A 22,311-nucleotide genomic window follows, 5' to 3' on the forward strand; every position below is an offset into this window, starting at 1 on the left:
GGCTTCCACATTCAGGTTTATGGAATCTGAAAATTTGCACGGGATTACAAGTTGTGAATGTGCATGCGTCATTGACTGCCCTAGACATCTCCAAACTGAGGGATTCTTTTTGCATATGATTCCTCAGTCTCTTAGCTTCAAAATTTGGGGTCAAACCCAAATTCTGACGTCATTTGAGGTCCCTACAGCTTCCAGAGCATACAACACGCAAGCAGTAATTCTTAGACGGGATTCATAACCTCCATAGTCGATCGATGTCCACCAGGTCCTTCCTCTAAGTACTGAATCAAGGTACCTCCAACTTCGACCACCTAGGTATTTACATCAATTTTTTACCTGGGTCCTCTATCTAGGTCTCTCCAGAAGAAGGGAAAACGAAAGGAAGAGATTTAACCAGGGCCGGCCCTGAGATTTTTTTGCCCCAAAGCAAATCCAAAATGTGTTGCCCCGTTATCTTAAAAGAACTACATGATCAACAGACAACAGCATAGCTGCATAAGGTTGTTTGTAAGCTGTTTGAGTTAAATTTCCATTCTGAAAAGCAAACATACTAAAATTTGATCATTGATGATCCATGGTCTATTAGTATCGTAATCAAAAAGGAAAACAAGTGGATTGTGTCCAAATGTTCATATAGGAAGGTGAAGAAAGAAACCCAAAAGGCCAACACTCATCAGAATAGTTGGTGATCTTGAGTTACTTGTATTTGTAAAATGTTATTTGTCTTTGGAGCAAGAATTCCATGTAAGTATTGAACTATATATAGCTAGATCTTATCATCACAAGAAAGGGTGTTGTATGTCAACATCTACGCTAAGTAGATACTGATTTTGAGTCAACTAAAATCCCCGAAAAGTAGAATGGAGTTACATGCATCATCAAAATCCCTGAAAAATAGAATTCTAACGGAACCTATATCGAATTAGACATTAAAGTCCACATATACACAACGACATCATATATCTAAACCCTAAAAATTACTATGAGAGATAGGGAGATCAATTGGACTGATTAGATACACAATGGCATCATATACCTAAACCCTAAAACTTAATGATTAGAGATAGGGAGAATTAGACTGATCAATTTGTATTTCGTCCTATTTCTTTTCACAGTTGAGCATTCCTTTCTTCATATCAAATACAACTAAGGATTCCTATTTTTTTGCCCCTCTAGGCTTGATGCTCCGAAGTGGAGCTTTCCCTGCTTCCCCTCCGGGGCCGGCCATTTTAACAAAATACTGGAGACTGACGGTCCACTGGTCATGACAATCAATTTGACAGTCCAAGGGACCAAGCTCTCCTATACTAATCCTTCATCAAAAAACGAATGCTACAACCGAGACATACAACCATGGTCATTACATCATCCTCTCTTGAGAGCAACCTCAGTTATGGTCCCATGACCAGGGTTTCAGAAGTGATGTTTCTACGACTGACAGAAACAAAAAATGGTACTGCAAGCACCAGGGTCATGTATCAACCAAAGGTTTCAGTTTGAAAATTAATCAATGGCATTGAAATCCTTCATTAAGCGTTCAATACACAAGCAAATGGTCTAAAGACACAAAAGAGACGTTTTACAGCAAGACTGTCTGAAGTGATTTTACACTTCCCTGTACAAATCGACGAGCTAGGAGCAATTGGTAAGGAATCTAAGGTTGGTTCATATGTAATTATCTTCGTATGGATGTCCTATACAACATATCCAAAATCCACAGAGGTTGGATAAACGAGCAAAGAGATGTGGCCAAAACATTGGACTACATGCCAGCTGAAAATTTTCTGGAAGTCTCCTGGAAGTTTACTGTTTCGCCTATTTCGGCCCCTAAACATGCTCAAAACTCAAAAAAGTTCTTTGATTAAAACTTGGAAATTTCCTGGGCATGAAAAAACATGGGTAGATCGCGAAAATCCGACATCGGACGAAGATTCTACAACGTTTTTTACTGAAAGACTGAAGTCTGGATTTTTCTGGTGACATATTTCGGGAAAATTTCTCATATATTCGTATGGATTCTCATTCATTCATTCACAAGTCAGCAATTTCATACTTCTATAAAGAAATTACAGGGGGAATACTTACTTGAGGAGTCTTTAAGCCGTTCGAAGGACTAATGTTGTTGAAGTCACCATTAGTGGCATTACTACCTTCATTCAGTTCCGGGTTTTGAAGATTCTCCGTCTCCTCATTTTCCAAGGAAGAATGTGCTTCATCAATATGTTGTTTATCCGCAATAATCTCCTCCTGGATACATAAACAATAATTATTATTAATTCATTCAAGGAGATGCCATGACTGCTTGCACGAAAAGAGATACTTACATCAACTCCCTCATCGGTGCTAGATTCTTGAATTGTTTGCCCAGGAGCAATATGAAGAATGTCAATGATCAATGGAGCAAAGTTCTGAGATTAACAAACAATTTTTTGTGATACTATTTGTACGGATAATAAAAGTCATGACGGAGGAAACATCGACAACTCACTAAAGAAACGGCTGGGGATTGCATGTCATTTACTAACATCCCGTAGTCCTTACTTCTGGGTTCTCCGCCCCGAAGACTTTCTTCAATCTCCGTGAAGTCTACATTGATACGGGATCTCACTACGCGATCATCCTGTGATAAAGTTAATGAAATAACCAGGAGTACAACTCAGTGTGAAGGATCTCTCACCATCACTCAGCGGTCTCAGAAGTACCATTTCTTAAAGTTGCATCCGTAGAGATGTCATCTCTGGAAACACCATCTTTGGAAGTGTCATCATGGGAGTCAGTCATTCTTGCAAAGTGGATGTGACAAATGCATAACATTTCTACTTCAGTACATCGTTCATACAAAGCGCAGGATTCAACAAAACAATGAATCATGGAATAAAGGTGCTCACAACAGCGACTACAAAAATGGTAACTTTCAACTCTTACTTGTTTACGATTCCACTAACAGTAGTGATTATGATACAAGAGTTAATACTTCAAAATTTGCTCGTCTCCTCGAACTTGCAAACACGAGCAGAAATTTTATTCAAAATCATAACTTGATTTTCATGTGAGTAATCCACAAAATTTTCACCGTGTGAGCGACTCCCACCGAGTGAACAATCATTGGTTTTTGTGTATATAATATCAGATCACAAAATCCATACAAATAATATTTTATCAAAAATTGTTCATTTCTAGCAATTGCTGAAAGTCAAAATTTGATTTCACATAAATTTTCACTGTGTGAACATTCACTGGTTTTTCGAAAATTGGACAGACGTCCATTCTACAATTGTGAAAACTCATATACAAACATTATTTCACCGTGAATAATTGTCTACTTTCAACAGTTGTTCGAAATCAAAACATTGATTTTACAAAAAATATATATTTTAACGTGAAACTCACGTAACTTTGAAAACATATGTATATATATTTTTGCTCCCTCTCGCGAGCATCTGTCTTTGAAACGAGAGCATATTTTCAAAAAAATTATGAAAGCACACATATTGAAAATAAAAAAATTCATGAAAACTCATAGATAAAAATTTTATTACTAACAGACGCACGTCTATTAAAAAAAAATCTCTCGTCCGAGCATCCAACTTGAAACGAGAGTTTATTCCATTTTGTGAAATCTCACAAAAAAAAATTTAAAAAAAAAGATACCCTCTTATGCTAGGGATCATTGTTTGTTTCTTAAACTAGCGAACGAACATTCGTTCCTAAAACAAGGATTTTCCTTTTGGGCCTGGCCCACAAACGCTAAACCGACCAAAACTGGACTTTCAACCGACCAAATCAGCAGTGCTTCACCTCTCCGTGCTCACGGAATGACACTCTATCATACTATCAGGGTCCTTATCTGGCATTTGCTCGTACATGACATCATTGGAGCAAATCGAGGATTCTGAAAATACCTTTGTACGATTGAGTTCAACTGCTTGTCTCGTCAACTGGAAAATCACCATCCAATACTTACTGCGGAACATAACTGTCCCTCATTAAGCAAGGGACTTAATGTTGATGGTGGATTTTCGACAAAGGTAAAAATCGTAAAATCATGATACTGCATGTTTTTGACCCGTCTTCAGGAGCACATGTGACGATTCATGATTTACGATCCGTGAACCATTTCACGATCTCTGACTGAGTGAGCCTTCCTCTCAGAGCCATGATGAATATGTTTCTCGAAAGGCCTCCCACTAGCTGAGCGTTCGATGCTACGCATTTCATCGTGACCTCTATGTTGAATAACATGATTGGGCGGTCCTCTGAACATAATTGTTTTTCGGAGGGCTAAACGCCTTCCAAGACGTCGGCGATAATCGTTGTTCCCTGACTACATAGAGAGACCCACCTCTACATAGAAGAATGATTGGGCGGTCCTCTGGACATAATTGTTTGTCGGAGGGCTTAACGCCTTCAGGACGTCGGCGATACTCGTTGTTCCCCGACTATGTATAGATAGCGTGTATAGATTCAGGCGGCTCTCTGGACATAATTGTTTGCTGGAGGTCTAACGCCTTCAGGACACCAACGGTGCACGTTGTTCCCTGACTATACACTTTTCAGAACGAGTATGATGCTTCAACTATCTCATATCTCGATTCTACAATAGATTAATTCTACTGTGACATTCGCCACTGAATTCCTAGAGAATAATCTATTATATCTCATTACTCCGTTCCATGAATCCCCGGCTGACTCCATGGATTAGTAATAGATAACCAATTTATCTCATTACTCTGTTCCCTGAATTCCTCGGCTAGATTCATGGATTAGTAATAGATGCACAATTCATGATTATTACTCTGTTTCATGAATAATTCTCCACTGAATTTCATGAATTAGTAATAATTACTCAACAATCGGGTATCTGGACTATCACCGAGTAAGCCCCAATAAAATGGTGCAAGTGTACTCAACAATGATGCACGAACGAGCACCCAAATGCCCAAACGAGCATTCAGAAATATGGATAAATGAGGAATCCTACAAAAAATAAGAGAGAGAGAAAATAATATTAAAAAATAATAAAAAAAGGCGCCTAGGGGACCGGGCCCACCGGACAGCCGGTCCCCCATGCCTCTTCCTTTTATTTTTCTTATTTTCATGAACTCATGAAAACTCCTTCATTCGAGCAACTTTCCTTGTTTGAGCAAAACTCACGGTTTCTCTTTATTTTCACGGTTTCATGAAAAATAATAAAATAGGAAAAGGTGTCGCGGGACTGGGCTACTAGCTGTCCGGCCATGCCCTAGCCGTGGCCGGTCCCACACCTTTCAATCCTTGTTTTCATAATTATTATTTCCCTCATCTCATGAAACTCCTCCGTTTGAGTAAAAAATCATGGTTTCTTCATGTTTTCTCAAATATTGCTCAAACCATGAAAAAGCCAAAAAATCAAATGGTCGCACGACCGACTAGGCTATTCATGAAAATATATTAAAATATTATTGTTTTAATATTCTCAAAATATTGATCAAACGAGCAAAATTCTACTTACTCATTCGAGCAAAATCAAGAATTTCAGTCAAAGATCAAACTCTTCTGAAAATCCAAAATATTGCTCGAACGCACATCAGAAAGTACCGAAACTCTCAGGACTGAGACACGGACATTATGGTGACACGGGCATGCTCTCTTGACCGGACAAGGCCGGCCCTAAGGCTTATAAGGAGACGATCCCATACATTCTTATAATTTTGACCTAATTTGCTCAATTGCTCATATTGGGTCCAAACTCTTTCCAACCAACTTGGAATTTGCTCAAACGACCATCAGCTGGTCCCACGACCACCAAGGGCCGGTCTCATTCCCTCTTGGTCGGTCCTTCACTTCTCCATAAATTAGGTTTTATTACCTAAAGCTCAGACGAGCATTATTTTCATAAATGATCAACACCAGTATTTGATCATTCTTTCACCAACCGGTCAACAAAGGACTCTGGTGCGCGCTAATTCGAGCACTTGGGCACCACATGGTCATCCATCATCCCATGTGGTCGGTCCCTCTTTCACTGAGTGACCTATTTTCAGTAATTCATCAATTGACGAACAATTGATCGAAAATTAGGGTTTCGAACAAATGCTCTGCAAATCACGATTTTGAGCAATTTCAAACACTAATAAATTTATGTTGACTCAGCAATCAACATCTGGATTAATTACATAATATTTGGTAGGCTAACAATATTTTAATTAATATTTTATTGTTCCACGTTACCAATAATTTATCGAAATGAGCAATACTTGCTCAGTTGCTCGAATATTGATCCAACTATCATATTCAGTAATTTGTCGAATTGAGCAATATTTTCTCAGTTGCTCGAATATTGATCCAACTATCAATATTCAGTAATTCGTCGAATTGAGCAATACTCTTAAATGCTCGATCTAACTATCAATATTCAGTAATTTACTGTCGAATATTGATTCAACTCAATATTCAACAATTCATCGAATTTACAATATTTGCTCGGACGAGCAATATCGACATCATTCAAGAACTATACACCTGACATGTTCAATCCATGAATCATTGGGCATTCGTCACTCATGCTCAACTCAACAAAACTTAGGCTCACAGTCTAATCAAGTCAACAACTGACTAATCAAATACATGTCTGCTTTGCAGACTCCACGTTCGTGAGATATCAATCACGTCACATGGGGGATAACAATTAGGGTTTTGGTATGGCAGCCTACAGCATGTGTGTTCATCCACGATGAGAAATGTGAGTAAATCGTGCAAACTTTTGAGGGAGTTAGCAAAGTAGTGGGTGGACGATCGACCAAGTCTCCACACGACATGAAGCTGATTTTACCACGATCTCCCACTTTCCCGCTCTTTCACTCAAGAAACCATCACACTTACGGGGATCAATGTGTTCACTATTCTGACAATATAAATAAGTACTGAATCGATGACTGAGAACAACATTCGTCTACAAAGAATTCTCTCAATCGAACTTATTCACAGAACTCAACTCAGCAGTTCATCAATTTGCAGAAACCCACAACACATCCACAATCCTTGATTATCATTGGTCCCACATAATTTTCAGCTTCCCTCCTACAGATCAACTCATCCCCCTCTTTGTGACCGAATTGCCTCTGGAACGGCCATTGACTTGGTTTAGTCCGGAGTCCTACAGATCGATCTCTCGAACTCAAAACACTCCTGTGCAGTGCATCTGTTTGAGGTTAAGAAGTTTGCTCGATTGAGAAGTCTCTTCCGCACGGTCGTCTCTTCACTTTCCTAAAAATCAGCGAATCGTTTTTCCCCATCTAAAATCGAGACACCATCGTACTTGCGAGATATGATCAAAAAAATTAGAGCCCTACTACGATCTATTCTACATCATAAAACCACCACATTTATGGAGACTCCAACCAAGCGACGGATACACTTACAAATCAGGCGGCAGGCAGAAGTCAACAAAGATCTTCTAGGGGCATAGTAATATTCAACTAATTTTGATGAATTTACTGGAAGAGGGGATACCTAAATTATTTTGAAAAGAAATGCTTAATACGGCGAATTCTAATGCTATAAAGTGTACAAAAATATATGACTAAAAGGGAATGGAAGTTGTACGCTATATAACTTACATAACAAAGACATACTTCATAAATAGGATTGGAAGTTTTTATAAATATCTTACATAAATGGGTAAGACATTTAGAAGTAAACTGGAGCCACCTCTTATCCATATATTTATGTTAATACCAAAATTACCCTTCCTAATTATGTTTGTGTAATGATTATGTTAAGCTAATTAATGACTAATGTAAGATTAAATCAATAAATTATTTATTTATTTTAAATTAAGTCATTGAGAGAGAAGAAGAAGGAGAATATAAGAGTTTTGGAAAAACTCAAAAAGAAAAAAGAATTGAACCATCAAATTACCCAGACATACTTCAAATTTTGATTTTTGTAGCTTGAATTGGCCAAAAATTTCTGAAAATGGGAAATTTTTATAGCTTGATTTGGATAAGTTAAACTTGTTTGGCTACAAGATCTGAAGAACAGGTAGCCGAACTTATCTGCAAATGTAATTCGGCTAATGTTTATGAAGGCACGGGTAACCGAACTTAGTTTTAATGGAGTTTTTGCTTTCAGATAAAAGTTCGGTTAGGAGGAAAAAAAATTGTGGCGTGACCGAACTTTTATCTGAAAAATTCGGCAAGGAAATCAGAAAGTTCGGCTAGTATTTTTTTTCTTTGCGAAACAGCCGAACTGTTCTTCATTTCCATCAGGTTCGGCTAGTTCGACAAAGGTTTTTCGCAAAATTCCTAGCCGAACTTCTCTCTGCAACTTCAATTTTTATGATTAGCACTCACTCAATTTATCAATTACAAATATATAAAGAAGACATGGATTAGTCGGAAAGTACCTCCAATATATAAATTTCTAAAATCTGGATTTAAAACGAATATGAATAGAAAAGAAAATAGGAGAATAAGAGAAGAGTTTTAAAATGAAATTTGGTTAGTAAAAATATTATGTTTATTGATTAGAATTTTGATCAAGTTAGTAGGACTAGGAGGGAGGTTATTAGGTTAGTCGTAACTTAAACAGAAGTAACAGATAAGATAGTAATTTTCTAACTTTAGGACATCCATTTTGAATATGGGGAAGGTGGCCCAAGTACATCATGATCCCCACAAAAGTCATGATCTCCGAAAAATCGTTTTCAATTACAAGTAGATAGTATAAGTGTACACTATATAAAATTAATAAACATAAAAATTCAAGCGCCAACGATGTGAGGCTCTAAGAGCAACTGCAGTGGTGCGAGTATAACCAAAGATTAAAGACCAAAAAAAACGACCAAATTTGAGTTTAGTCTGGTGTATGACGCTACGGGTAGAAGACTAAATTTGGTCGAGCGTGCATTATACGTTCGCCTGGTGTGGGGCGTAAACTATACGTACGCCCGATGAGATTCCAAAAAAAAAATGGGGCGGAGGTATAAAGCCCGCCACATATATAAAGTGAATTAAAAAAAAAAAAGTGGGGCGGAGGTATAAACCCCGCCCCACCCAAAAGAAAAAAGAAAAATGGGGCGGAGGTATAAAACACGCATGGTGTGGGCGGGGACTTTATGCACGCCTGGTGTGGGGCATTAATTATACACCCGCCTGGTGGTGGGGCGTTAACTATACGTTCGCTCGACTATATTTAGTTTTGGTCTTGGTCTTGGACCAAATATAGTCTGGGATTTGGTCTTTGATCCGGATTTTAATCGATAGTCTGTCCGTTGTGTCTCGTTTTTTGACCAAATATTTGGTTATACTCGCCCACTGTGGTTGCTCTAAGGCAATAAATAGCCTAGCTGGCCTGGTCCATGTGACGGCTCTGCAACTCCCTATTATACATCGGTCTCGATCAGTGTAGTTAATCTCGGCCATCTCGGCCGAGATATCGCCGATTTTCTGCCATTGGAGCGAGACGAGATCTAGAATATCACCAAAACGAAATTCTTGCGAAAAAAATCAGCTATCTCGGATGAAAATCGGCTATCTCGGTCAAATTTTGGTTGAAATCTCGGCTGGAGAAGAATAGATCTCCTCAAAATCAGAGAGAAAAATATTATCACTAAATGATTGTACATAAAAACCCATGTTATGATTTCTCAATTTTAACGAACAAACACAAGATTTTACTTCATTTGGTGGTTGATTCAATTGATTATTATTTGAGCACGATCAGCAAAGAGATTTGGGTTTTGAGGATTTAATAGCTTGATAAAGATCAATAGCTAGTCCAAAATTATCATCAATTGTACTTCTTTCACCATTACAACCTTTGATTTAAGGAACAGAAATATCTAAGATACCTGAAAAACAGGAATTGAAAATTAAGTGAGATGAAAAAAGAAAGGTTAAAACTTGTCATTTATAGCAGCACTAGATTTGCAATAGCTAAAGCTTTTCCCCTTATATTTTCCCGAGTTTTTCCCCTTATATTTTTCAGAAGTCGTGCTTTGTTCTGTTGATTAGTATGAAGCTCTATGATTGCAGGGTGCCAAAAGGGTTTGTTTGGTCAGGGGCGATAGTTGAGTGTATCTAACTTGGAACGGGAGAAACGGATTAAAGAGAGTGGGGAAGAAATAGGTATATAAATTGACGGGTGTAATTGAAACTTTAGATCTAACATCTAATTACTAGAAACATAATTCTAGATATGAAATTTGAAACCTATATTTTGAACCGAAATCTCCCCGATACAAAGTTGTACCAGTGTATCGGTCTCGACATAGATAAACCGAAATCCGATATTGACTACATTGATCTCAATATTGCCACCGATCCAACTGAACCTTAGCTTCAGCCATATCTTTTTGTGCTTTTTTCCTCCGATAGAATATTGGGCAATCTCGGCTGCCAAAAAAAAGAAAAACCCAACAATAATGGTGAATTTAGTGAACCATACAAAACAACCACTTAGTGCCCAAGCTAACCGAGATTCAGCAACCACATGAACCAAAATTAGTAAAAAAAACCACCAAGTATTCACGCATATAAGCACTCAAGTAACCTTGTACAGAGCACGTCTTGGTGAAGAGAGCCCTGGCACTCCTGGCACTGCGTCCATAACTTTCCGAAAAGAATCTCCAACTCTGCCACTGATAATGATTGCAAACAATACCACCAAATTATTCTTCAAGTGTACATGCATTTCCTTGTTTCTAAGCCATTACGGTTACTGAACTAATATAATGCTAACATCAACTAATATTAAAGAAATGCAATGGTGGTTCTGTCTATTGTATTACTCACCATTGGCTATGGTTTTGCAGTATAATTCAGCTTCTCTTCCCTTGCAATGCGAGCACAGAGTTTGTTCTGTATTACTGGGTTTCATATACACATTGTCAGAGCTTGTGTAAGCAATTAACAAATCCTTATCCTCTCACATTCGTGCATTACATATCTCTCTAACGTTTATTCATTTTCTCTCAGCCAGTTCATAACAAGAGATAAAGACATCTTTTTGATTTTACATTACAAATTTGATCATGTGAGATTTTAGAAAGATCTATAAATTTCTGTGACACCTAACAATGAAACATATCTGTGACTAATTTTATTTATTTGCCATGTAAAACTAAAAATCTAATTAGTTTTGAGAATCCCTTGAATGAACATGGAAACTATGCAACTATTTAACTTCAAGATAAGAGCTTTCTTAAAGGAATTTCTTAGCTGAAGAGCTGCAACTAGACGCATTCTAGCACCAGTAGAATAGAGTGAGAGACATCGTCGTAGAGTAAAGAAAACAAACCTTATGAGGGCTTTGCAGCCAAGACAGCTAAGCTGCTTCTTAGCAAACCTCATGATTCCACTATTTGAAGGTGTTGATATGGAAACAGCTCTTGTGTGACTTCCCTGGAGAAGTTCCTTGCTTGCGTTCTTTAAAATGGGCTCGAATATTCTCAAAAGTGGCTGCAAAGGGACTTCATTAAGGTGAACAATCAAGTACAATAATAGTAGCACGAAAAATAGGCTAACAGCTAACTAGTATGCATCAGATAAAGTATGTCATACGAACTCCCGCAAATTCATTTTACAATGTAAAATCAGGGGATGCTTTATTGCTAACTGGTGACTTTGTGGTGCCGGTTCTGGTATGTGGAGTCAACGGAACTATCTGTAAGGTCCAGGAGAGATTTCATGTATACATAAAGAAGTTCTGTTCTTCGATGTTTTCATAATGTAAATCTGCTTAAATGGTCAATTTCCTTTGACTTAAGAGCGTTGAGTAAGCCTCTTCTAAATAACACCATATTTTAAAACAGAAGTTCAAGAACTACAAATAAGTTCTGCTCCCAATGACATGACTTCAACGGATGGCAATAGGATAAGTTCTTATACATCCTTCATTAAGCCTGTGAATTATAGAGTTTTTATTGTAATTATATTTGAAGCAATGATTTTTTTGATACCTTGGAAACGTGTTTTATACTTTAAGTGAATATGGGTTGTTGATTCTATTGTTCGAGAAAGACATGGGTTCCCAGTGTTTCGATTGAGATTGTATTGTACCACCTACGAGAAATGTACAATGGACTTCTCACATGAGCAGGCAGTGCTTCTGTAACAATGAGGGCCCCTTTAGACAACAACATGGAAGTGTATGTATAGCATGGCGAGTTTGGAAAACAGAAAAATAATGAAAACAAACCTTACTAATTTGATTCTCAAGGTAGTATTGGGAATCTATTGGTATATTATTTTCCAGCACGTAAATGGGATCCTCTGACCTTTCATAAGCCTGTGAGTAACTAAGTGTCAAATTCACTTGCAAAAAGATTCAAACGTCTACTGAAATATATAATCAAGCCAGCGACATTACCTTAGCACCTTTAGCAGCTTTAATGATTACATATGGTACACGATCTCCAACATTAGGCGCAGTAGCAGCATCCCTCTATTCATCACAAAGCCACAAAGACAATTGATATATAATAGTCAAACAGTGTGCCAAATAAAGAGCAAAAGGCAAGTAAGGTGAATAATATTTATTAGTCTAACAATGTACTTAACAAGCAACAAAAAACAAGTCCCAGGGTCAACTCCTCGGGTTTTTTTATTGAAACCTAGAGCTTCTGGAGCTTTAGGCTCTACTGGAGCTACTTGGTTTCCTCCTCTAATGGAATGAATCAAAGCTAACACAGATGGTCGTTCATTTGGTATCCCTGGAGATGCTGATATTATTGTGGGACTTCTGCTGGCAGTTTTGATGAGCCATTGGGGACACAGACTTCGATAATTGCTGTATTGTATGCTGTGATTCGAATGAATGGTATCACTTAGTGGGTTGGTGAAGAATATAGAGCGAGAGTGATTCAAACATCGATGTATATATGAAAAATCTTCTTCTCCGGTTCCTTGACAGCACAGAGTTGCATTGAAAAATTGCCTGGCATTTACTCAAAAATTTGATGCATCTACTGATGAACTCACATGGTGGTCTAAGGTTCAATATTTTTTGGGTGGTTTTATTGGCCATGATAAGTCCGATACCAGCATATATATTTGAGCGATGTACTTTGAGGTATCTTAGGGAGGTCAGGTTTTTGTTTTTCCTTTATCATTTATTAACAAAAAAACTGCCTAAAAACTAGAAAATGTCAACTCCTGGGAACTCTTACTAATCTATAACAACAAATCAGGCACATAAACGCTAATTTCTTTTTTGGTGAGCCACATGTACATATAAAAAGATAAAAACAAATCAATAGTATTTTACAAATAGTTGCAGAGCTAACCTTGCGCATGCGGTCGGCAAGCTCGACATGTGCTGTCTTCACCGCGTAATCATCTCCTGTTTTTGTTAGACCCTGAAACGAATTAAGAGTTTATAAAAGCATTCAAAACCCGCTTTCACATTCATTGAATCGATAGACAGTGATATGTATAAGCATCACATAACCATGCCAACAGTGACATGATTAAATGCTGCTTACCTCACCTTAGTAATTACCAACAGTGACAAATCCATTCTGTTCATAAGGAGATCCGAGATTGTATTCTTGACATATTGGACAGCAGCAGGAATGTCTCTGTCAATTAGTATTTTGTGAAGGCACTCTGTTATAAGGTTTTTCACCAGCAAACAGTTGTCTCTTCGAACTGTTTCAATGCCTATTTACAGATGCGAGTAAAAGTGAATAACATGTTTTGCAATCTTAAAAATGAGGACCGTTTCAAATGAACATCTGAAATGGCAGTTCACCTTTGGTGTCCATTTTGTCAAACTTGTCAGGATTTGTCCAATACAGTCCAGCATATCTCTTCTTGTTAATCAATAGATATGGATAATAAACCTTCTCAAACTCTAATTTGATGGGCTGAACAAGGAAAAAAAATGAAAAATGTTCTTCCGTCACATAATGAAATAAAAACTGAAGATAAGAGCAAGAAGCAAGATTTCCACTCACATGATAAGGAAAATAAAAATAAAATGTTAACTGTTGACTAGTATGAAGATGAAATAAAAACTGAAGATAAGAGCAAGAAGCAAGATTTCAACTCACATGATAAGGAAAATAAAAATAAAATGTTGAACTGTTGACTAGTATGAAGTTTTGGATGACGGATCGAAGGATCAACACATTGATTTATAACTACTTATTTAGCAAAAGAGCATTGCAGGTGGGAAGATTCTTCATGTAACCTGTCAAAGACACAAATTTGGTATGGAAAGAAATTTGGTTGATATTTACTTCTTGTGCAGGTAGAAGTTCTATCACTTTCGGTTCTAAGTGTAGGTTTATCTACGTTGAAATCTGGGAAAGATTTCTAGTGGCTATAATATATTGTGGGCTATGGCTTGAGCGTAAGGCAGGAACTTTCTCTATCACTAACATTAAGCTCCAAGTGTTTTATTGAGCTTCCAAACATCCAAGTTTCTCGGGTATATAACCTGACAATGTAGTTATCAACCTGATAGTGTGTCTTGGGTGTGCCCTGTTCATATACTGTCAACCCGACAATGTGTTTTAGGTATGCTATGTTCTTACAAGATGCATATGCTTGTGTTTTTTGTTTCTAGGGAGGTTGGAAGTTTGTTTGCTTCCTCATTTGTTTTCAGCAGTAACTGTTGGTTTCTTAATATAATTCTTTTTCACTGAGCAAAAACTATCCACTAATTTATTTGTATTCTAAATTCTTTCACATACCTTGGTAAAAGTGTCACTAATTAATCCAGCGGCTTCTCTTCCCAAGTTCATTGCTGCTTCTACAGTTGACACACCAAACTGTACCATTACCGAATCAGTGTCCCCATAAATAACCTGATACAGAAGGGTTATTAGTTCTCATCAATTAATAAATAACTCCAAACCACACGATAGACTCCACAGAAACCAAGCATCTACTACGAGAAGATGCAAACGAAGAATACTAGTTTGAGCAACTGCTAATGTACCTCAGCATTGTGTTCATAGCCATTAAGAGTAGTGAATCTGTCTTCCACGCGCTTCTTTGTGTGCTCAATCATCTGGCGACCTTGACAAGTAAACCACCCAACTTTAAGATCAAACAGGTACTCGAGAGATCATAAAGTGCTAGCAAAAAGTTTCCAGCAATTTATTACCATAGCTGGTCACACTAGAAGATATCTCTAAACAGGGTAATTGGCCAACGGTAGCTCCTGTAAACCCATAGACAGAGTTTGCACTTATCTGAAAACAGAGAATGGACAGTTTTCAGCTTTTAGTCATATGGACAGAATGTCACAGAAAATATTATATGTAATATGCTAAAGTTCAATAGTAGTTAGCATTTTGGATTTGAAGTTCTTAAAGACAAATATAGATACATTATCAAGATATAAGACTAAGCTGTCGCGTTTTTAAAACAGCAGTTATACCCTCATTGGGTATTCCTCTTATATTCTTACTAATGTTTGAACCAATTTGAGTTATACCTTTAGAGCCAGCTGACGACCGTCCAGCACAGCCTTCTCCAGAGGATCCTTGGCTTCCTAGAGCAGAACATAGCCAAACTTATCATTAGCCAAACCTTGTAACCAATGACAGCAATCAAGAGTCAAGATACAGACATTACAATCACGATTCACAATAATAGGAGACCAACCTTCAAATCTGCTTTCGCCCTTTTACGAGCAGCCAACAGTTCTTCAAGAATTTCAGGAAGAATTCCCTGCAAATTCCCAATGTTAACACAAATATTAAAAGAAAATTTGGTAGCTGACTTGTGCTAAAAACTTTAAAACTACGGAACAGAATTCAACCTTCTGTAGATTTGATTTTACAAATGTTTCCCCGGACGGAGTTTTGTTGACACACTCAAGTGGCAGGTTCAGGTTGCGAACATCTTCAGGAGTTACCTTGACAAAGGCACAAATAAACATTCAACACTATACTGAAAATCGACTCTCCAGCTCAATTAACAAGCTTAGTTTTGCAGTTTGCAGATACTGTGTTTTGGCAGTATGAGCATTTGAGATGGTAAGTAGAAGAATGAATTACCAGGGTGCAGTAACATAGGTTATAAGCCATCATGATTGACGGATACAACGAGGCGAAATCCAGTGTTGCAATTGGATTTTCATAAAACCCTGTCCTTGCTTCCAGAACCTGAATCGTGAAGAATTCAATATGTTAACATACACATACAACCAGAACTGTTTTAGTTACATCTTGCCAGAGAAAAGTTGGTTATCATGTTATCAACAAATTTTATTAAGAAGATATTTCTTAATGTTATTAGTCTTGCTGAGTGTTGTCGACCAAGAAAGCTACACTACTGTCGTGCTGTGGCGAATACTGCACGTCTAGCCTTTTGGCGAACTACTGATGTACTTATCTTTATCGGCATTGTTGAGCAATTACCCCATAGAGCAATCATTATCACAACCAATATGGAATATTTCCAATGCAGAAGTGTGACCTAAATTGCATTTCAGAGTTCTAAAGCAAAAGATCTGCAGCTAATGCCCCTTTAACATGTGCATGGAGGCTATAGATTTACAAGACCAATCTTTATTAATCATAAGAAATTGCAGGTGTATCTTTCCACAGACTTACTGTTGCACCCTCAAATGTTCCTTCTCCAGACCCCTGCTTTCTGACATTAGGGAGGACAAGGTCCTTCTGCCTTGACTTCCTGAGAAGTTGAGAAAGAACCTGAAACAAGAATCACTAATTAGCCTTCTAAATTCTCAGTGAGTTGATTTTCTCCATCAAATGTATTTAATAGAATAAAATTCATTTAATAATCATAACATAGTTCACCTTGATGCTTTGCCCTCTCGAAAGAAGAAAAGAGATGGGAACACCCGTTACACGACCCATTTCCACATAATTGTAAATAAGCATCAGTTTGTCTAATAGACGTTGAGGAAGATATGCATCCTGACAATCAAATAGGACAGGGTAAAAGTTTGACACATTTCATGCAATTAAAAATGCACCATTGCAGCTAAAAGCCTGGAACATAAGAATATCTTCATATCGAGCAAGATATTTCAGAGAATCCCTCATTTATTGGAGAATAAGATGAGGAACAATTGAAATTCATCAGCTGCTTACATGAATAATATAGCAGAACTGTAACTATGGTGAACTTGATTGCAACTTAGGCATTGATTGGCATCTTATGCATCCATAGATTATGACATGCTTTTATCGACTCGTAGTAGATTAACTATTGAGCAGCACTATGAATTATTTGTAAGGCAATCAAGTATTAGCATTTGATATCCATGTTTTAGATATCCATTGGTTGTTGTTTGATAGTTAGGAGCACTTACATCCAGGACCATTTTAAGAAATGAATACCATACCCTAAAGACCATAAAATGCTCATGTTCCATGTAATTTTTCCTCGTCCTCACTATTCCATAAACAGCAAATTACAATTCCACACATTAACCCGATGCAAATTGGAACTAAGTAAAATATTTTCTTGTTTTGCTCTGGATAGAAAATTATTAGCTAAACAAGCTAACTCTTCCTGCGAGTTAACAACTGAAAATTTTCTTGGTCATTTCAAGTAGTGAAAGAAAGTGTTAATCGACGCACCTTCAGGCAATAGACAGCAAGTCGCCTCCTAGTCTCTGAGTTGCCATTTTGAAGATCAGATATAATTGAGTGATGTACATCCTCTTTCTGCACTCCGTCGAGCAAAATAAAAATGTAAAGAAAAAATGAGATGATAAAAGGAAAGAGGGGGAGATTTTAATGCGAATAACAACATAACAAATTTCTCTTTTTTCTCAGAACAACAAGCTTTTGAGAATTAAGAATTGTGAAAGGAGATAACCAATCAATGAACAAAAATACGTTTCCTAGTGATAATACTACTATAATACTATATGAGAACGAAAATAAAGAGCATCACCTGCTCCCCCAAGAAGTGCGCTGAAACAGAGTTCAATGAATAAGAACTCAGCTTGTAATCCCTTTGCATGACCTGAAAAAGAAAAACAGAAGTAGCACCAAAATGAGTTTAGTAATGGTTAAAACGAAGATGATGTGCATATGAAATTCAGCCTTAGTATTAAAAAGGTCTCGGCAGAAAATTAACCTGAAATAAATCAAATTGAACTCTCCCTTCGATTGTAACTTCTTTACTCTCCCGAATACCATACTGCCTATAGTCATTGCAAGAATCAACATTCAGAAAGGAAAAAATGCTACGAATTCGTATTAACAATAATGGAATTCAAAGTACAGAATAATTATTTACTTAACAAAGAATCATAATCAGTAACAAGAATCTCGTCTACATTACAAGGTGGAAGAAAGGCTGCAGGCCTTGCACTCCTTTGATATCTATAGTAGAAGTTTTCACAAACTAAAATAGTTTGAAGTTAAGTCTACAAACTGAAATTTGAATGACTTGCTGGATCTATTTGACAATGAAGTTGATAAACAAGCAAATACACAACTATGGTAGCTGAAGTGAAAACACGTCCCTCATAAACAGAGTACAAAAACCCTGAGATTAGAACTGCATCAGTTTGTACAAGCAATAAGCAGGAAATTCATTTAAACTGACCTTGATGAAAAAGTTGCATCCTTCACACGAGTTCTGCTGTTCCTGATGCGCCCCAATATTGGAAATTCTGTTATTTTTAGTGCCGCAGCCCTCTATCAATCAGAAAATTATTTAAATAAGCTCAAGCAAAACAGGAGTCGGATAACTCAAACACTCATCAATATTCTATGACAGGAAATTTTGACAAGGAATGAAAAACAACATCGTGTAGCCTTTTCACAGAAAAGAAAGTAACAATCACCTCAATAAGATATGGCAAATCAAATTTGCAGATGTTGTATCCAATTATAATGTCAGGGTCCACATCACGGATAAAATCCTGCAGTATTGCATTAACCACTGTTATGTTAAGGGGAAAAAAAGGCTTTATAAGGTGGCGTTTGAGAATTGCTGACTCATCTGAATCTCACTCATCTGAGTCTGACTCAACTGAATCTGAATCATTTGACTTGTCCCACTAAAGCACATAATACTAAATTATATGGATGTCAACGAGTGGAAAATGTCACACAAGTCAGATATGCTTAAACTCGGTGAGCTTTGTACTTGAGATAAATCAGACTGCCATAAATTTAAAAACAGCCTGACATTTGACTCGAGCCAAAATCGAATCCAGATGTCGAGACAGCATGATCAAACAACCCCACAGCAAAAATAGGAGATGTATTCTTTCACAGACTATTATGACCCAATTGATAAACCAAGACAAAAACACATGAAGTCAATTTTCCAACTATTTTCTAGCCATACTCCAAAGAAGATCCAAAATGAACATGACCTACAAACTGATTGACCAGATTACTTTGCATCAAAAACAAGGATCTAAAAAACTGAATAAGATCATACAGATGGATCAAAGATTCCTTTCCGACAACCCAGCTCTTACATGTTAAGCATGACCGATTTCAAATAAATGTTTCCAATATATTGAATTCTCCAGAAATGCAACATAAACCTGTACCACATGAGTCCTTCAATGATGAACACACTAGATTTCAGAAGTTGTTTCCATACTATCCCGTCGCAAATTTAATTAATCAAGAAATAATCATGTGAATGTGTATGAAAGGGTCAGGTCACTATCATTAAGGATATTTTTTTGCACTTTTTGTTTAGTAGCTAATGTGGTCTTCCATGGCAGAGAAATCAAGTTCTGTAGAAGTGCGTAGAAAGAGACGAGGCTTTTTGAGTGTATGTGAAGAAAATATAACTTGAAGAACAGAAAAGGGATATCGCATTGTGTGTTTCTGAAATGATTAACGAGTGAAATCAATCCTATCACCTTTTGAGGAACAGGAATGATGAAGATAAAATGTAATAAATCATAGCAAGTTCTGAAACTTCTGCGGCTCCACCAAATATTCAAGAGTGACCTTATGATACTGTAAATATCTTTATCGACAGACAAGCACTATTTTCATTAACATAATATAAAAGAACAATTACCCTCCAAGCTAGCAGTACTTCTCGTTCTGTCTCAAACGACATCACGTCAACACCAACAATTGGAGAACACGACTTAAGGGCCATGATGTTGCGCACAAATGGCTGGTCTTCTCCTTGTAGAGTAACAAGATTTGCCACCTGCAAACATTATTATGCTTAGCATCACAAAATCGAATGATTGCAAAAAAATTGAACTTGAATAATAAAACATCAAACCTAAAACTTGTTATTCCTAAGAGGGAACAAAAACTCTAACCTGAATAACAGGATCATGGATAGCCTCGGGAAAATGCCCTTTGCGACCAGCACACTCAATGTCAAAACTCAATATGCGGAATGGAGCCATTTTTGAGAATTCTCCTTCTGGGGGATGGCTGATTAATTCTGAGTATCTATAAGTAATATTTAAGGAAATAAAGCTGCATAAATAATCTGGATTCTGCAGAAGTTTGTTTGTAGGATAGGACAACCCTCAAAACTTAACGATTCTTAGGATACAGGCAATCAATTTCCAACTGGCAAGAAGAGACCGTTCGTATTGTCTTCTTGTATTTACCAGCAGGTAATTCAATCCAATTTCCACCAATGATATTGCAATCAATCATGAAACGTAGAGCAAAAAGAACATTACTCTCATAAGTAATAAAGTTTTTTGAACCAAGTCCATCTATATGTATCCCCTTCTCAAGGATACCTGTCAATTACCAAGCAAACAGAAGACCATTATTGTGTAACATTCCCAAGTTAGTGATTGTACAACGAGGACAGATTGATAACTGGAGAGACACTTTTTTTTCTCATTCAATTTAACTTACTTCGACAACCAGCAACCATTGTTGGTAATGCGAGTACAATCTTAAGAAAAGGATGTGACTGCACTTGCTGGTAATACATAATGCTTCTCTTCTGCACGATTTCCATTCTCAAGACCAATTTGGAGACGTTGTTGTTCTTATTATTGGTTTCCCTCATCCTTGCCTAACCAACCAATTATATGAATACACAGTTCAAATACATATACCGGAGAAATGATCCTCTTACAAATAAGATACGGAGAAATGCAATTCTCATTGTAGCTGAGGTTGAAGCTAACAAATCTCTAGCATGAATTTTTAGAAATCGAATCATATCTCATTGCGTGTGGAGTCAGAATGCTTTTCTCGATGGGAGAAAACATAAAACATATAAACTGAAGGGATAACAATGTACCTCGAGAGCTTGACGAAAACGGGAGATAACATCAGGGGTCATTCCTGGAGGACAATTGATGTAGAAATAGGGCTCGAAGCCATGGACATGACAACAAACACTATGCCCTAATTACAGAACAACAAGTGAAAACTTAATTAGAAAGACTCGTAAAATGGTAATAAATAAATGCAGATGAAATTCAATTTTAAACACAAACCTTCTCTTGTAACACCAAAAATTCTTAGGATAGCAGCGGAAGCACCACCAGATGAACTAGACAACAGCTCTTTATGTCTTTCCCCAATTACGTAATCAATTTCCAATTGCTGGAAAACTGAAATCAAAAAGAACAAATTAAACCCTAATAAATTTGGGAAGAATTATAGAGAGAGAGAGAGTGAGTGAAATTTTCTTACTGATGTTCTTTGATTGAGAGATATAAGCAGGAGATAGATTAGGGCGTTTCCATTTAGAGAGACGAGCGGCAATGACTTGACCTCGTTCTTCTTCATCTTTGCGAATGAGAGCTTCTTCTTCCTCTCGAAGAAGTAGGGTTTCTTCAATATCTTCGTCCATTTCCTCATATTCATCCACTGATTGTGGTGGCTTCTGCTGTTGAAACCTCTTTGCTTGTGCGGATGAAGGAGGTGGATCTCCTCGTCTCTTGTTGTTGTTCATGGTTTTTTTGTTTCAAAAAAAAAGAGAGAGAATGACTGTAACAGAAAAGCAACCAAGGAATTCCCGCCAGTCGAGTTCTTTATAGCTCTTAACTCTTTAGTGTAAGTCACTTTAGTGTGTAGGACCGCGGAGCAGGGTAGTATATGTACCTTAGGGCTTAGGAGGATCCAAGAAACGAGTTTAAGCGGGTTGACGGGTCTGCTCCCTTTGCAAACCTTTATTTTTGCTTTTTTGGCAAGAGCCAAGAAGCCTTTTGTCAACCATGATACCCCTGGTTAACCAACGGGGACAGGGACGGAACCAGGACTTAAATGTTGTGTCAGAAAATCCTATAACTAACAATTTTGTTTAAGAACTTTTATTCTAATTAATGGCAGATGTAATTCCTCGAATGGTAAATAATGGCAAGGAGATTTAGGCTTTGATTTTGCACGTGAAAGTGGTCCAACTGGACGTCCTCGAGTTCCTT

The 22,311-nt window shown here is 37.3% G+C and overlaps 1 protein-coding gene across 2 annotated transcripts; it reads right to left on the minus strand.

The window, feature by feature from the left end:
• Window positions 1–10,095: 10,095 nt before the first annotated feature.
• Window positions 10,096–21,873, minus strand: LOC113356239 (DNA polymerase delta catalytic subunit-like). 2 transcript variants are annotated; one of them, XM_026599314.1, is made up of 30 exons: window positions 21,581–21,842; window positions 21,382–21,498; window positions 21,183–21,289; window positions 20,789–20,951; window positions 20,472–20,667; window positions 20,230–20,365; window positions 19,974–20,111; window positions 18,769–18,846; window positions 18,528–18,619; window positions 18,054–18,120; window positions 17,868–17,939; window positions 17,549–17,635; window positions 16,760–16,879; window positions 16,553–16,651; window positions 15,995–16,102; window positions 15,757–15,852; window positions 15,600–15,665; window positions 15,430–15,486; window positions 15,097–15,184; window positions 14,929–15,008; window positions 14,681–14,794; window positions 13,735–13,849; window positions 13,471–13,643; window positions 13,268–13,339; window positions 12,352–12,426; window positions 12,181–12,270; window positions 11,281–11,441; window positions 10,776–10,849; window positions 10,534–10,621; window positions 10,096–10,376 (listed from the first exon to the last, which is right to left on the minus strand). In XM_026599314.1, exons 1-30 carry the CDS (start codon window positions 21,840–21,842, stop codon window positions 10,289–10,291), a joined length of 3,279 nt encoding a protein of 1,092 aa, XP_026455099.1. In that variant the 3' UTR covers window positions 10,096–10,288. The 2 variants fall into 2 exon arrangements, 1 of the variants encoding a protein (XP_026455099.1); XR_003362903.1 differs by lacking the exons at window positions 10,096–10,376; window positions 10,534–10,621; window positions 10,776–10,849 and adding an exon at window positions 11,942–12,090 and having other exon boundaries at window positions 11,309–11,441; window positions 21,581–21,873.
• Window positions 21,874–22,311: the final 438 nt, after the last annotated feature.

This window comes from Papaver somniferum, chromosome 3, assembly GCF_003573695.1.
Source record: "Papaver somniferum cultivar HN1 chromosome 3, ASM357369v1, whole genome shotgun sequence".
Lineage (NCBI taxonomy): Eukaryota > Viridiplantae > Streptophyta > Magnoliopsida > Ranunculales > Papaveraceae > Papaver > Papaver somniferum.

Bases quoted from the DNA above. Each gene is read 5' to 3' on its own strand.
- LOC113356239 (XM_026599314.1), bottom strand. From the start codon at position 21,842: ATGAACAACAACAAGAGACGAGGAGATCCACCTCCTTCATCCGCACAA. The intron at 20,112-20,229 runs GTTAGAGTTTTT...TAATGTTTGCAG, and splicing joins TCCATGATCCTGTTATTCAG to GTGGCAAATCTTGTTACTCT. The intron at 16,103-16,552 runs GTAAGTCTGTGG...TTCACGATTCAG, and splicing joins GAACATTTGAGGGTGCAACA to GTTCTGGAAGCAAGGACAGG.